Source organism: Pseudorasbora parva, chromosome 4, assembly GCF_024679245.1.
Source record: "Pseudorasbora parva isolate DD20220531a chromosome 4, ASM2467924v1, whole genome shotgun sequence".
Classification (NCBI taxonomy): domain Eukaryota; kingdom Metazoa; phylum Chordata; class Actinopteri; order Cypriniformes; family Gobionidae; genus Pseudorasbora; species Pseudorasbora parva.
In genome coordinates, this window is record NC_090175.1 from 55824098 (window position 1) to 55838016 (window position 13919).

At 39.4% G+C, this 13919-nt stretch overlaps 1 protein-coding gene across 1 annotated transcript; it reads right to left on the minus strand.

Annotated features, from left to right (window-relative positions):
• Positions 1-517: 517 nt before the first annotated feature.
• atp1a1a.2 (ATPase Na+/K+ transporting subunit alpha 1a, tandem duplicate 2) lies at positions 518-7765 on the minus strand. The gene is made up of 22 exons (XM_067442271.1): positions 7654-7765; positions 7220-7333; positions 6972-7031; positions 6104-6307; positions 5700-5813; positions 5474-5608; positions 5273-5390; positions 4901-5169; positions 4474-4782; positions 4204-4338; positions 3931-4123; positions 3647-3822; positions 3370-3506; positions 3107-3257; positions 2845-3013; positions 2611-2765; positions 2410-2533; positions 2159-2304; positions 1261-1391; positions 1039-1140; positions 810-901; positions 518-688 (listed from the first exon to the last, which is right to left on the minus strand). The coding sequence occupies exons 1-22, from the start codon at positions 7663-7665 to the stop codon at positions 660-662; spliced, it is 3075 nt and encodes a 1024-aa protein (XP_067298372.1). The 5' UTR covers positions 7666-7765; the 3' UTR covers positions 518-659.
• Between the last annotated feature and the right edge of the window lie 6154 nt (positions 7766-13919).

Below are 13919 nucleotides of genomic sequence, written 5' to 3' on the forward strand. Positions count from 1 at the left end.
TCGTCTGTTTGATCGGACCACACGGGCCAGCCTTCGCTCCCCACGTGCATCAATGAGCCTTGGCCGCCCATGACCCTGTGGCCGGTTCTCCACTGGTCCTTCCTTGGAGCACTTTTGATAGATACTGACCACTGCAGACCGGGAACAGCCCACAAGAGCTGCAGTTTTGGAGATGCTCTGACCCAGTCGTCTAGCCGTCACAATCTGGCCCTTGTCAAACTCGCTCAACTCCTTACGCTTGCCCATTTTTCCTGCTTCTAACACATTTACTTTGAGGACAAAACTGTTCACTTGCTGCCTAATATATCCTAACAGGTGCTGTGATGAAGAGATCATCAGTGTTATTTACTTCACCTGTCATAATGTAATGCCTGATCGGTGTGTGTGTATATATATATATATATATATATATATATATATATATATATATATATATATATATATATATATATATATATTCGTTTAAAATATGATTTCACACTTTTTGTGCATGTTTTTTTATTATCTTTTTTCCAGTTTAATGAAAAACACACACATTCAGCTCCATATTATTTGACATTTATTTAGTCAGTTAAGAAATTGAGCAGATTCTTTATCATGAGAATTAAAAAAAAAACAAAGTCTCCACACATGAGTTTGCAATAGACCGTCGTCTTGTTTCAGTAGTATGTTTCCTGTTCCACCCAGCCTGAAACACAATAGCACAAATATTAGAGCCAGTTCATTCTTAATCTCTCTAAGCACTGAAATACTACAAACTTTGTTGAGGTTATAGTCTGCCAACATCTGGAGGAAAAATCTGTTATTACCTCCTGGATTACGTCGTAGGATGTATTTTCTAACTTCATCATAGATGAAGATGATAATTGAGTATGGGACGGCAGTGAACCACCACAATGGTCTAAATAGAAGAACACAGGTTTATTTTATTTTTTCACTTCACCGGTATTTATATCCTTTTATAGCGAATCACATGAAAAGATCTGAACATTAAGATCCTCATTACTTGTGTGTAAAAGCCTAAATATGTCTGCCTACCTTAAAGGATACATTCTGACAGCAACGTCCATGCCTGGGCAGTAGGACAAGAAAGCTGCCATAGCAGCTTCCTCAAAAAAAGCAAAGATGAGGACTTTGTTTCTAGGAAAGAAAACAAATTACGATAAGGCTATAGAGGTGAGCAGCCTTGAGCTGGAACTGAACAAACAATCCACCAATATTTTATAGCTTCTGTGAAGCTTGTTTGTTTTATTTACATACTTCATTCCTTGCTGTACAATGGAATTTCTTCTGGTCTTTACAATGATCAAGTCACCCCACTGCACAACCACAATACTGATGAAGAAAGCTGTGTGGCATGTGGACTCTATAATCTTTCTGCCCTCGTAGGTCTGCATCATACAAGAAAACACAGAAAGAAGAAAGAAAATGGTTGATCTTTAAAATGTGTGATATGATATGGAAGCTTTTTTGTTTCACATTTATTAGGTTTTGCTAGAACTTTGGCCATGTTTACACCTGATATTAAGATGTGTTTTGGTCGATTGGATCACAAGTGGAGGACACTATACAGATGTAAACAGGGTCTAAAGCATTATGAGCTTGTTCACTTTCTACCAATTCCAGTGGATTCGTTCATAGTGTAAACGCTCATGTGGCCACATGCACTGGAACAGCCACTAACAGGACGTCTTCTCTCCGCCTACTGACATAATGCGTAAACATAATGGGAAGTGTGCTAGCCATTTGTCGGCTGAAGACCCAAACTTGGTTTGAAGAAAAAAAAACGTACCAAGCATAATGTTCTGACACATACTCACAGCATTCACCTGGTCTTGTGGCTGTCAGAGCAGAAATTTAATGTGATGCTCGTCATGCATTTTTCTATCATATTAGTTTGCAAAATATGTAAATTGTGCTATCTTATTTTGTCCATTAGATCGAAAGATCTGAAAAACACATACATTTACCTGCCCATAGACCTTACCCTCGAAGAAATCAGGACAGAAGGGGTTGAAAGTGGACAAAAGAGATGGATTAAAACACCATGTGTAGACGGAAATGTGTCTCCCTCATCTACTTGTAATCTGATCGGCCAAAAATTCTTAATACTGGTAAAATCTTAATACCTGGTGTAAACAGGGCCTTTGATTCTTACCCATTGTTGACCATAGCTATCTTCCAGGTCAGTGATGGATCTATCTTCCCAGCCAACTCGAAGTCCTGGCAGATAACTGGGCCAGAATCCATTCTCACCCATAACCACAATGTAGGTAAAGAACCCTGCCGCTGCTTGGATCATACCTAAAAAAAGAAAGAAAGCAATGCCAATGAAAATGAATTCATTACCCATATTACAGATTTTTAATTGATACCAGGTTCAAAACACCCAGGTAAGAATGCTCTTACCTATTTGACCATATGCCATACTGATTAGCCTCACGTTCACCAGCCTATCTGTTTTGGCATTTCTGGGTTGTCTCTTCATGATGTCATTTTCTGCATTTTCATATGCCAATGAGATAGCAGGAATCTGTGACAACAATTAAAACTAATTAAAAATAGACTGCTTAATTTTAAGGTTTTTACAGTAATAGTACTTTTCCTTACCAGGTCAGTGCCCAGGTCAATGCAGAGAATGGTGACGGTGCCCAGAGGAAGAGGAATACCCACAAGGACAAACAAGAGGAAGGGCGACATCTCAGGGATCTTACTGGTCAGGGTGTACGCAATGGACTTCTTCAAGTTGTCAAAGATCAGGCGGCCTGAAGTGGAAGACATGTTTGGAAAATATGTAACCTTCATAATTCTTTAGTCAATTAGGTTCTCATTAACATGCCATACCTTCTTCTACTCCAGTGACGATTGAGGCAAAGTTGTCGTCCAGAAGGATCATGTCAGCAGCCTGTTTGGATACGTCAGATCCAGCAATACCCATAGCCACACCAATGTCAGCCTTCTTCAGAGCAGGAGAATCATTGACACCATCACCGGTTACGGCAACAATGGCACCCTGATGAGAGAAAAAAATGCATTGAAATGATCCTAACTGGGTAAAATCATCTAATATCAAAAGGATTGGATAGATTAATCTCTCTGACAGTACCTGTCGCTGACAACCTTCGACAATTATCAGCTTTTGTTGTGGAGACGTTCTAGCAAACACAATTTCTGTATGATAATGGAGGATCTCATCCAGGTCCCCGTCACTCATATTCTTCAGTTCCCCACCATGGACCACACAGGCCTTAGCATCTCTAGAGGCACACTTTGTATTACTAGACATCTAGACCAATTCCAGTATGTATATATATATATTTTAAACTGAAAACATTGCTTTGTTTTAGGTGGCTGAGATGATTGGACTACCTTGGATTAACTTCTCCAACGGGGATATTCAAGCGAGCAGCAATATCTTCCACAGTCTCATTGCCTTCAGAGATGATACCAACACCCTTTGCAATGGCTTTAGCTGTAATTGGATGGTCACCAGTAACCATGATAACCTGTATTGGGGGAGTTGTTTATTTAAGTGACTTTGTGTGAATAACCATGCTGTTATTGAATGGTCACAAGTTAGTATTATTTGCAAAAATTCGTATGGGCTCAGTATATTTAAGCAGTAGATCTCAAATGAGGACATCACCTTGATTCCAGCACTCCGGCATTTGGCCACAGCATCTGGTACGGCCGCACGAGGAGGATCAATCATGGACATGAGGCCAACAAAACACAGGTTCTCAGTGGGGAAGTTCACTTCATCAGAATCAAATGCAAAACCTTCAGGAAACTGGTCATCGGGGAGGCAAAAGTGGCAGAAGCCTGTGAAAGAGAGCACAAAATTATTCAAATGCACTGTAATTTACCATTCTGTTTTCAGGAGAAACTTTGGTGAGTTTTTTACTGGTGAACTTTATAAGGTGGCTTTACCCAGCACTCTTTCTCCAAGACCTCCGAGTTCTACATAAGCATTTTGGAAAGCATCTTTCAGTTCATCATCCAAAGGCTGCTCTTTTCCTTCAATCAAAATGGAGGAGCATCGATCCAAGATTCTCTCAGGTGCTCCTTTCATCACCAGCAGGTGCTTAGACTCTAGGGAATTGGGATTCTTGTGGACTGAGACCTAGAAAAGGCATATGAGGCACTGTTAGGATGACCAGACCAAATCTACAAATCTCCAAAGAATACATCAACCAAAAATACCTGATATTTGTTAGTGGAGTTGAAAGGGATTTCGGCAACTTTCGTGAACTTCTCTCTCATTTCAGTGACTGAACCACAGCACAGCTCAATACACTTCAACAGGGCAGACTCTGAGGCATCACCAGCTGTTTCTCTCTGCAAAAGATTAAATTGAACAAAGTTTTCACTTACAATAACAGTTATATTGGCTATTGGAATTGTAAAAGTTGCATGCTTTGGATGTCTTCATGTTTTTCATATAGATGTTAAGATAACTAGCGGGAAGCTCACCTTAAGGATTGGGAGATGGCTCTGTTCAGCACGGAAAACCGCACGGTTGCAAAGGCCAGCAATACGTGCAAGAGCAGACCAAGTAGCAGAGCTCTTTTCAAATGAGTTTCCACTCTGGTTCTCTGTGGTGTCTGCTTCATGAATCTGGTTGTCAAACCACATGTGAGCGACGGTCATTCGGTTCTGGGTCAAAGTTCCAGTCTTGTCAGAGCAGATGGTTGAGGTCGAGCCAAGAGTCTCCACGGCTTCCAGATTCTTCACCAGGCAGTTCTTCTTTGCCATTCGTTTGGCAGTCAGAGTTAGACACACCTACATGAGTAGACGCATGACAAGAAATCATATTTGGCACAGACATACAAAAATATGACCTGGTAGATACAGTAGACCAAACAACAAGAAGCATAAGGCAACAATCAGTCTGACTTACAGTTACAGTGGCAGGAAGACCTTCAGGCACATTAGCGACAATGATTCCAATCAGGAAAACAACAGCTTCCAACCAACCATATCCAAGTAAAAGGGAGAGGATTAGGAAGGTCAAGCCCAGGAACACAGCTACACCAGAGATGATGTGGATGAAATGCTCAATCTCTTTAGCAATAGGTGTTTTTCCACCATCCAGGCTGGAGGCAAGAGATGCGATACGACCCATGACAGTATGGTCACCGGTGTTGATGACGATACCTCTGGCAGTGCCTAGGGGTACATTTTGTTCAAGCAATTTAGTTGTTCAGTTTTCCCACAGCTACTGTAAAATACATTGAATATATCCAACATACTTCAGAACATTTTCATGTACCTTCAACACAGTTGGTAGAAAAAAACGCAATGTTTCTTGTCTCCAGAGGGTTATCATGGGAGAAGTCAGGAGTGCGACCCTGGGGCTCAGATTCTCCAGTGAGGGAAGAGTTGTCCACCTGGAAAGGTTGAAGGGAAGTTTCATAAAAAGGCACTGCTGAAATATTTTGCATTTGACATTCAGAAATGCGTTTGGTTTTACCTTGCATCCTTGTGCAGCGATGATACGAAGATCAGCTGGGATTCGGTCTCCACCTTTGACCTCCACAAGATCACCTGCGACTACCTCCTCGGCGCTGATGATCTTTTTCTCTCCGTCACGCACAACTAGCGCTTGCTACGTTACCAGAAGAGAACAATGACTACTTCTGTGCCATGGGAAAGCAATATATGAACATGCAATGTTTTGTAAGACACAATTTCTGTACCTGAGGAACAAGGTTCCTAAAAGATTCCATGATCTTAGAGCTCTTGGATTCTTGATAGTAGGAGAACCATCCGTTGACTATGACAACAAAGGCAAGCACAAGTCCCAGATACAGCTGTAAACACATAGTTAGGTTTTTAGAAAGGCACAAAGTGCATGATAATCTACACTGACATTGAAGTACTTTGTATAAACATTCCTGTAGGTGAAATGGTAGGGCATGGCACTAATAGCAATGCCAAGGTCATTGGTTTGAATCCCAGAAAATGCATGGACTAATAAAAAAAATGTATACCTCGAAAGCAATACAAGTCACTTTGGATACAAGCTTCTACTAAATGCATAAACGTAAATGCATATAAATGTAACTACATAATTAAGACAAAAAAATATTCTCTCACATACATTGTCATTTGCAGGTTCTTCAGAAGAGGCAGCCTGGATTCCATATGCAGTGAAGCAAAGAAATGCTCCAAACCACAGCAGAGTTTGGAAACCACCAAAAAGCTGCGTGCAGAACTTGACCCATTCTGGAGTCGTAGGAGGTGGGGTCAGGGAGTTCGGACCATCACGCTGCAAGATCTCCCTTGCACGAGAAGATGACAGTCCCTGCCGAAAGGTATGAACATTTAGTAATTAAACATACAGAAATAAAATCCACACAGTTTCAACTTAGAACTGAAGGCTACTTGCTTAACATAAAACGTTGTAGTCTTAAAAAACAGACCATGATCATAAAATACTCTTGTCTCTTTATATTTTAAATAAAAGGAGATAATTTTATACAGAGAAAATGCACTCTGGTAATACACTGGACCACAAAACTAATCAAAGGGGTCAATTTTTGAAAATTGAGATTGATACATTGTCTGAAAGCTGAATAAATAAGCTTTGGTTTGTTAGAATAGGGCAATATTTGGCCGAGATACAACTATTTAAAAAATCTGTAATCTGAGGGTGCAAAAAACAAAATTGAAATATTGAGAAATATTGCCTTTAAAGTTGTCCAAATAAAGTCCTTTGCAATGCATATTACTAATAATAATGAATCATTGATCCATTTACGGTTGGAAATTTACAAAATATCTTCATGGAACATGATCTTTACTCTAATATCCAAATGATTTTTGGCACAATTTTTTTATTTTTTTAAATTTTGATCCAAACATTGTATTGTTGTCTGTTGCCACGAATATACCCGCGTGACTTATGGTTTTGTGGTCCATGGTCTCACATATACAATTTTTATAAGTCTCACTAAACCTCTACTCACCTTGTTCAAGTCAGTTCCGTATTTGCGTGAAAGTTCATCCAATGTGAGCTTGTGGTCGTCCTGCAGAAGAGAAAAAAAGCTCAGTTCTTCGCAGAAAATGTATAAAACCCATTTCTTGGACACCATAATATTTCATGCTGAAAATAATGTATTTGTGGTTGGTGATATTATGGTGATATTGCCTGCATAGCGTGACCTAGATGACATATTAATGTGATGTGTGTATATATAAAACATGAATTTCTCACCAGTTCCACTTCTTTCTTCAATTCGTCCACATCCCTTTTCTTTCTTTTCACCTTTTTGGCCTTTTTGATTTGATCCTCAGAAGTTGCTGTCAATTTGTAGTCATCGTTCCCCGTCTATAAAACATAAAAACACCTTACCTGATCAGAACAAAGCCAAAGATAAACTGTGGAACATCAGTAGAATAAAACGAGTGATGAAACCACCAGCATCACTGCTGAAATGACCAGCATACACCCGCATGAATTTCCATGCTGGCTTATGCTGGTCTGTTTAACCAGCATCGTCTTTCTGGTGAAGCGTGTTGACCAAGGAAGCTTTGTTAGTTAAGCTAATTTAGCCTCCCGCATGGGACCAACCAGCTCACCAGCATCCAAAATGTAACAAATGCTGGTTGTTTCAGAAGATATAATCAAGATAACCATAGTCCACTCACGCCAAGCCCCATTTTCCCAATTTATTTCAACCCAAAATCTGGTGCTTTGGATTCCAGAAGCCTTTCTGGAGACACAAGTGCCTGTGTGACCAAGCCAAGTTCACAAAATTTATATTATGCCAACTTACCTGTGTTTTGGGGAGGAGATCTGGGAAATTTTGGGAGGGGTTAAGCACCTGTCATCCTTAACCTTTTATTTTAACCTTTCATTTATTTAACCTTCATCCACACAGGTAAGTCATTTTGGTGACACCCATGAGAAGGACTGGTCTATGGTTTTATTCTTTCGTTCTTTTTTCTGTAGAACTGTAGAAACTATTAACTTGCCAAGAGCAAATTATTAATTATTATATTTATATAAACTACTATTGATGTTATGATTGTGTGTGGGGGTTTATATATATATATATACACATATGCATACAGTACCGGTCAAACGTTTGGAAGCATTAATATTTATAATGTTTCTGAAATAAGTCTCTTCTGCTCACCGAGGGCTACATTAATTTGATCAAAAATACAGGAAAAACTGTAATATTGTGAAATATTATTAATATTTAAAATAATGGTTTTCTATTTTAATATACTGTCAAATATAATTTATTTCTTTGATCAAAGCTGCATTTTCAGCATCATTACTCCAGTCTTCAGTGTCACATGATCCTTCAGAAATCATTCTAATGAGGATTTATTATCAATGTTGGAAACAGTTGCTTAATATTTTATTATAACCTGTGAAACTTTTTACAGGATTCAATGATGAATAAAAAGTTCAAAGAATAGCATTTATTCAAAATATTGATATTTTCTAACGTTTTCAATTGAATACAAATATTAATTTATTTTAAAAAAAGAAAGAAAACCAAAAATGACTGACCCCAAACTTTTGAACGGTAGTGAATATTGGTACAAAATATTTCTAATTTAAATAAATTCTGTTCTTTTATTTAACTTTTTATTCATCAAATAATCCAGTAAAAAATATCACAGGTTATGAAACATTTTTACTGTTTCCAACATTGATAATAAATCATCATACATGAAGGATTTCTGAAGGATCATGTGACACTGAAGATTGGAGTAATGATGATAAATTCAGCTTTGATCACAGAAATAAATTATATACTAAAGTATAATGAAATAGAAAACCCTTATTTTAAATTGTAATAATATTTCATAATATTACTGTTTTTCCCACATTTTTAATAAAAAAATGAATGCAGGCTTGATGAGCATAAGAGACTTCTTTGACGTTCTAATGTTTCCAAACTTTAGTGTGTGTGTGTGTGTGTGTGTGTGTGTGTGTGTGTGTGTGTGTGTGTGTGTGTGTGTGTGTGTGTGTGTGTGTGTGTGTGTGTGTGTGTGTGTGAGTGAGTGTGCATAAATATATATTAGAAGAATTGTCACTAGAGTTTCTCAGGCTAATGTGAATGACAGTCTCCATTGCTTTTGTGCAAAAGTCTCGACATGTTCAGCTACAGTACTTCCTGAAGCAGCGTTCATGCCTCGGCTGCCAGATCAGATCCACAATCAGACCAAAGAGCACAGCTTGGTTTCTCTGAAATAAAGAAGATAATACGATGATAACTTTCATATTCTTCATTGTGGCCTTCGGGCCCGTTAGTGGTGGACTGAGCAGCCATGAGCTGGAACTGAACAAACAATCCACTCTGATAAATATCAGTCCAATTTTTATGGCTCCTTTGAAGCCGAAACAATTGTTTACACACTTCACTCTTTGCTGTAGGATAAAATTGTTAGACTTATGTTCACTCAATATACACATATGAGCAATAGATCAAATGTAAAGTCTGTATTATTGTCTGTCATCATATTTTATGAATGATGGCTGATCATATCACCAGCATATTTCTGAATGCAGGTGTGCTGGTGATCAAACTAGGCTTCCTTAACCAGGTTAACCATCAAAGAGCTTGCTGGGACCAGCATTACCATCATGACTATCCTGGACCTGCATAGAAATGTATGCTGGTGTTTCAGAGACTGATAGTAATGCTCCACCAGTTTAATGACTTTTGTCCTAGTTTCATTTAGTGATTCGTGACCATGTCTGTAGAATCACTTTGATTCTATATGTGGGAAGAATCACTAGGAATGTGAATTTGGGAATGACATTGTCTGTGTTTAGTAAACCGCTTGCCTTATGTTGCCAGTCAACAGAGCTTATAGGCCCGTGTCCTTCACAAAGCCTAGAAAATGTAGCTCGCATTTAAACCTATACATTTAAAAAAAACTCTATGTGGAACAGTTTTATACGAAAGCTTGTTTCTGCCACAGAATATAAAGATAAAAAAAGGTAATTACAAGTTTTTATCTAAAAATTCAGACTTTTTCTCAGAAGTTTCAGACTATCAAAAGTGCTCCAAGGAAGGAACAGTGGAGAACCAGCCACAGGGTCATGGGCGGCCAAGGCTCATTGATGCACGTGGGGAGCGAAGGCTGGCCCGTGTGGTCCGATCAAACAGACGAGCTACTGGAGCTCAAACTGCTCCAGAAGTTAATGCTGGTTCTGATAGAAAGCTGTCAGAATACACAGAGCAGCTCAGTTTGTTGTGTATGGGGCGGCATAGCCGCTGACCAGTCAGGGTGCCCATGCTGACCTCTGACCCCGCCGAAAGCCCCAACAGTGGCACGTGAGCAGAACTGGACCTTGGAGCAATGGAAGAAGGTGGCCTGGTCTGAGGAATCACGGTTTCTTTTACATCACGTGGATGGCCGTGTGTGTGTGTGTGGCTTACCTGAGGAACACATGGCCCCAGGATGCACTATGGGAAGAAGGCGAGCCGGCGGAGGCAGTGTGATGCTTTGGCCAATGTTCTGCTGGGAAACCTTGGGTCCTCCATCCATGTGGATGTTACTTTGACACGCTCCACCTACCTAAGCATTGCTGAGACCATGTTCAGCCTTTCATGGAAACGGTATTCTGGTGGCTGTGGCTCTTCCAGCAGGATAATGCTCCTGACACAAAGCACAAATGCTTCAGGAATGGTTTGAGGAGCACAACAACCAGTTTGAGGCGTCGACTCGGCCTCCAGATTCCCCAGATCTCAATCCAATCGAGCATCTGTGGGATGAGCTAAACAAACAAGTCTGATCCACGGAGGCCCCACCTCGCAACTTACAGGACTTAAAGGATCTGCTGCTAGCATCTTGGTGCCCGATACCACAGCACACCTTCAGGGGTCTAGTGGAGTCCATGCCTTGACGGGTCAGCAAAAGGGGGACCAACACAATATTAGGTCTTAATGTTATGCCTGATCGCTATGTAATAAATATATACTGTAAAACAAAAGTTGCTGCCTTAAATGTTTAAGTACAATCAACTTGGATGTTGGAGTCATTTCAACATTAAACTGACTTTTTTTTTTAAAAGTTGAATCTTGTATAACATAAACATAGTTAAAAAAAACATATTTTGATGAGTTAAAGCAAAACATATTTTGATGAGTTAAAGCAATGTAAAATATGTTATATATATATATATATATATATATATATATATATATATATATATATATATATATATATATATATATATATATATATATATATATATTATTATTATTATTATATTAAATAATATTTTTTCTGTCAGTTTTATACCAAACTTTATAGCATACAGTAACAGCTTAACGCTGGTTAAAAGCTGGTCTTATCATAAATGTTTTTTTTATTTTCTATGTTTAGCAGGAGTCCACTTATGTTAGTTATGTTAGCTGGATTTGCAGCTCAATAAATCTCCTTTTGGACTGAGCAGGATGTTCTGAAAGTTACAGTATGTTTACACTGTACATCAAAGTCTCATATTAAAATATCAAGAATATGACTCTGCTCTGCCTAAAACTGGTTCTGCTGTCCTGTGGGTCAAAGCTCAATGTTTGTTCTGTTCTTATGCTTGGCCCTCATATTTACTGCCATACTGATATTTTGTGTTTGTTTGTTTTTTTGTTTCTAATAAAAGTCACTTATTAACTTCATATTGGGTTATAGTAGCCGGCTATGACCTGTTTAAAGGAAGCAGTGCAGGCTCTGAGCGGCATTACACCCAAGGAGGCGGTTTGTGAAGAATAAACGCTCTTGTAATACTCAGAATAATACTGAGTTTGTTCTTGGTATTGTAAAGAATATGTACACTAGGCTCTGGTCTCTCTTTTTCCTCTCAGAATTTAACAGAGATACAGTTTATGACGAACAAATTAAACGGAATAAATAGCTAATAAAAGAGTGGGTGCACTGAGAGATTTGAATAGACACATCAGGTAACACTTCCTTTCATTGGACAAATTTAGAAATTCTACTAACCATAAGTAACTTTGCAACTATATTTCAACTAGTCTGTCTGATGGTTCCCTATCCCCTATATAGTGCACTGTCTGAGGGTTCCCTATCCCCTATATAGTGCACTGTCTGATGGTTCCCCATCCCCTATATAGTGCACTGTCTGATGGTTCCCTATCCCCTATATAGTGCACTGTCTGATCGTTCCCTATCCCCTATATAGTGCACTGTCTGATCGTTCCCTATCCCCTATATACTGCACTGTCTAATCATTCCCTATCCCCTATATAGTGCACTGTCTGATCATTCCCTATCCCCTATATAGTGCACTGTCTGATCGTTCCCTATTCCATATATAGTGCACTGTCTGATCGTTCCCTATCCCCTATATACTGCACTGTCTAATCATTCCCTATCCCCTATATAGTGCACTGTCTGATCATTCCCTATCCCCTATATAGTGCACTGTCTGATGGTTCCCTATCCCCTATATACTGCACTGTCTGATCGTTCCCTATTCCCTATATAGTGCACTGTCTGATCGTTCCCTATCCCCTATATACTGCACTGTCTAATCATTCCCTATCCCCTATATAGTGCACTGTCTGATCGTTCCCTATCTCCTATATAGTGCACTGTCTGATCGTTCTCTATCCCCTATATAGTGCACTGTCTGATTATTCTCTATCCCCTATATAGTGCACTGTCTGATCGTTCCCTATCCCCTATATACTGCACTGTCTGATTGTTCCCTATCCCCTATATAGTGCACTGTCTGATCGTTCCCTATCCCCTATATAGTGCACTGTCTGATCGTTCCCTATCCCCTATATAGTGCACTGTCTGATCGTTCCCTATCCCCTATATAGTGCACTGTCTGATCGTTCCCTATCCCCTATATAGTGCACTGTCTGATGGTTCCCTATCCCCTATATAGTGCACTGTCTGATGGTTCCCTATCCCCTATATAGTGCACTGTCTGATCGTTCTCTATCCCCTATATAGTGCACTGTCTGATCGTTCCCTATCCCCTATATACTGCACTGTCTGATCATTCCCTATCCCCTATATAGTGCACTGTCTGATCGTTCTCTATCCCCTATATAGTGCAGTCTGATCGTCCCCTATCCCCTAAATAGTGCACTGTCTGATCGTTCCCTATCCCCTATATACTGCACTGTCTGATCGTTCCCTATCCCCTATATAGTGCACTGTCTGGTCGTTCCCTATCCCCTATATAGTGCACTGTCTGATCGTTCCCTATCCCCTATATAGTGCACTGTCTGATCGTTCCCTATCCCCTATATAGTGCACTGTCTGATCGTTCCCTATCCCCTATATAGTGCACTGTCTGATCGTTCCCTATCCCCTATATAGTGCACTGTCTGATTGTTCCCTATCCCCTATATAGTGTACTGTCTGATCGTTCTCTATCCCCTATATAGTGCACTGTCTGATCGTTCCCTATCCCCTATATAGTGCACTCTTTGATGGTTCCCTATCCCCTATATAGTGCGCTATGTGCCATGAAGGAAACAGTAAATGTGTGAAGCAGTGAGCGATTTCAGCCGCACCTTCAGCATCTGTTTATAATGTAGGGGGTGGGGCTTCGGATTCTAGAGAGCGTTTGAGAATCTGAGGAAGAGAACATAAACAGGTCATTCTCCAGCTTACTGATATCTGGAACCATCCCAATCCTGTAAATCTTCAGTACTTGTATTTGAAGAATGGATGACATCAACATTTTGAAAAATAAAAAGCTGTTGTCACAGTTGTTATGGCAACACAAAATCTCAAAAGAACCTGTTTGGAAAACAATTATTAAATCTAATCGTAAAGGGTTAAATTTCTTTATAGTGACCTTGTATGATAAGAGGAAAAAAATTCTGATGTCAAGTGGCAAATTAGTCTATCTATCTATCTATCTATCTATCTATCTATCTATCTATCTATCTATCTATCTATCT

Coding starts and splice junctions, on each gene's coding strand:
- atp1a1a.2 (XM_067442271.1), bottom strand. Junction 6,308..6,971: donor ACGGAACTGACTTGAACAAG/GTGAGTAGAGGT, acceptor ACCTTTCGGCAG/GGACTGTCATCTTCTCGTGC. Junction 5,609..5,699: donor TTAGGAACCTTGTTCCTCAG/GTACAGAAATTG, acceptor CTGGTAACGTAG/CAAGCGCTAGTTGTGCGTGA.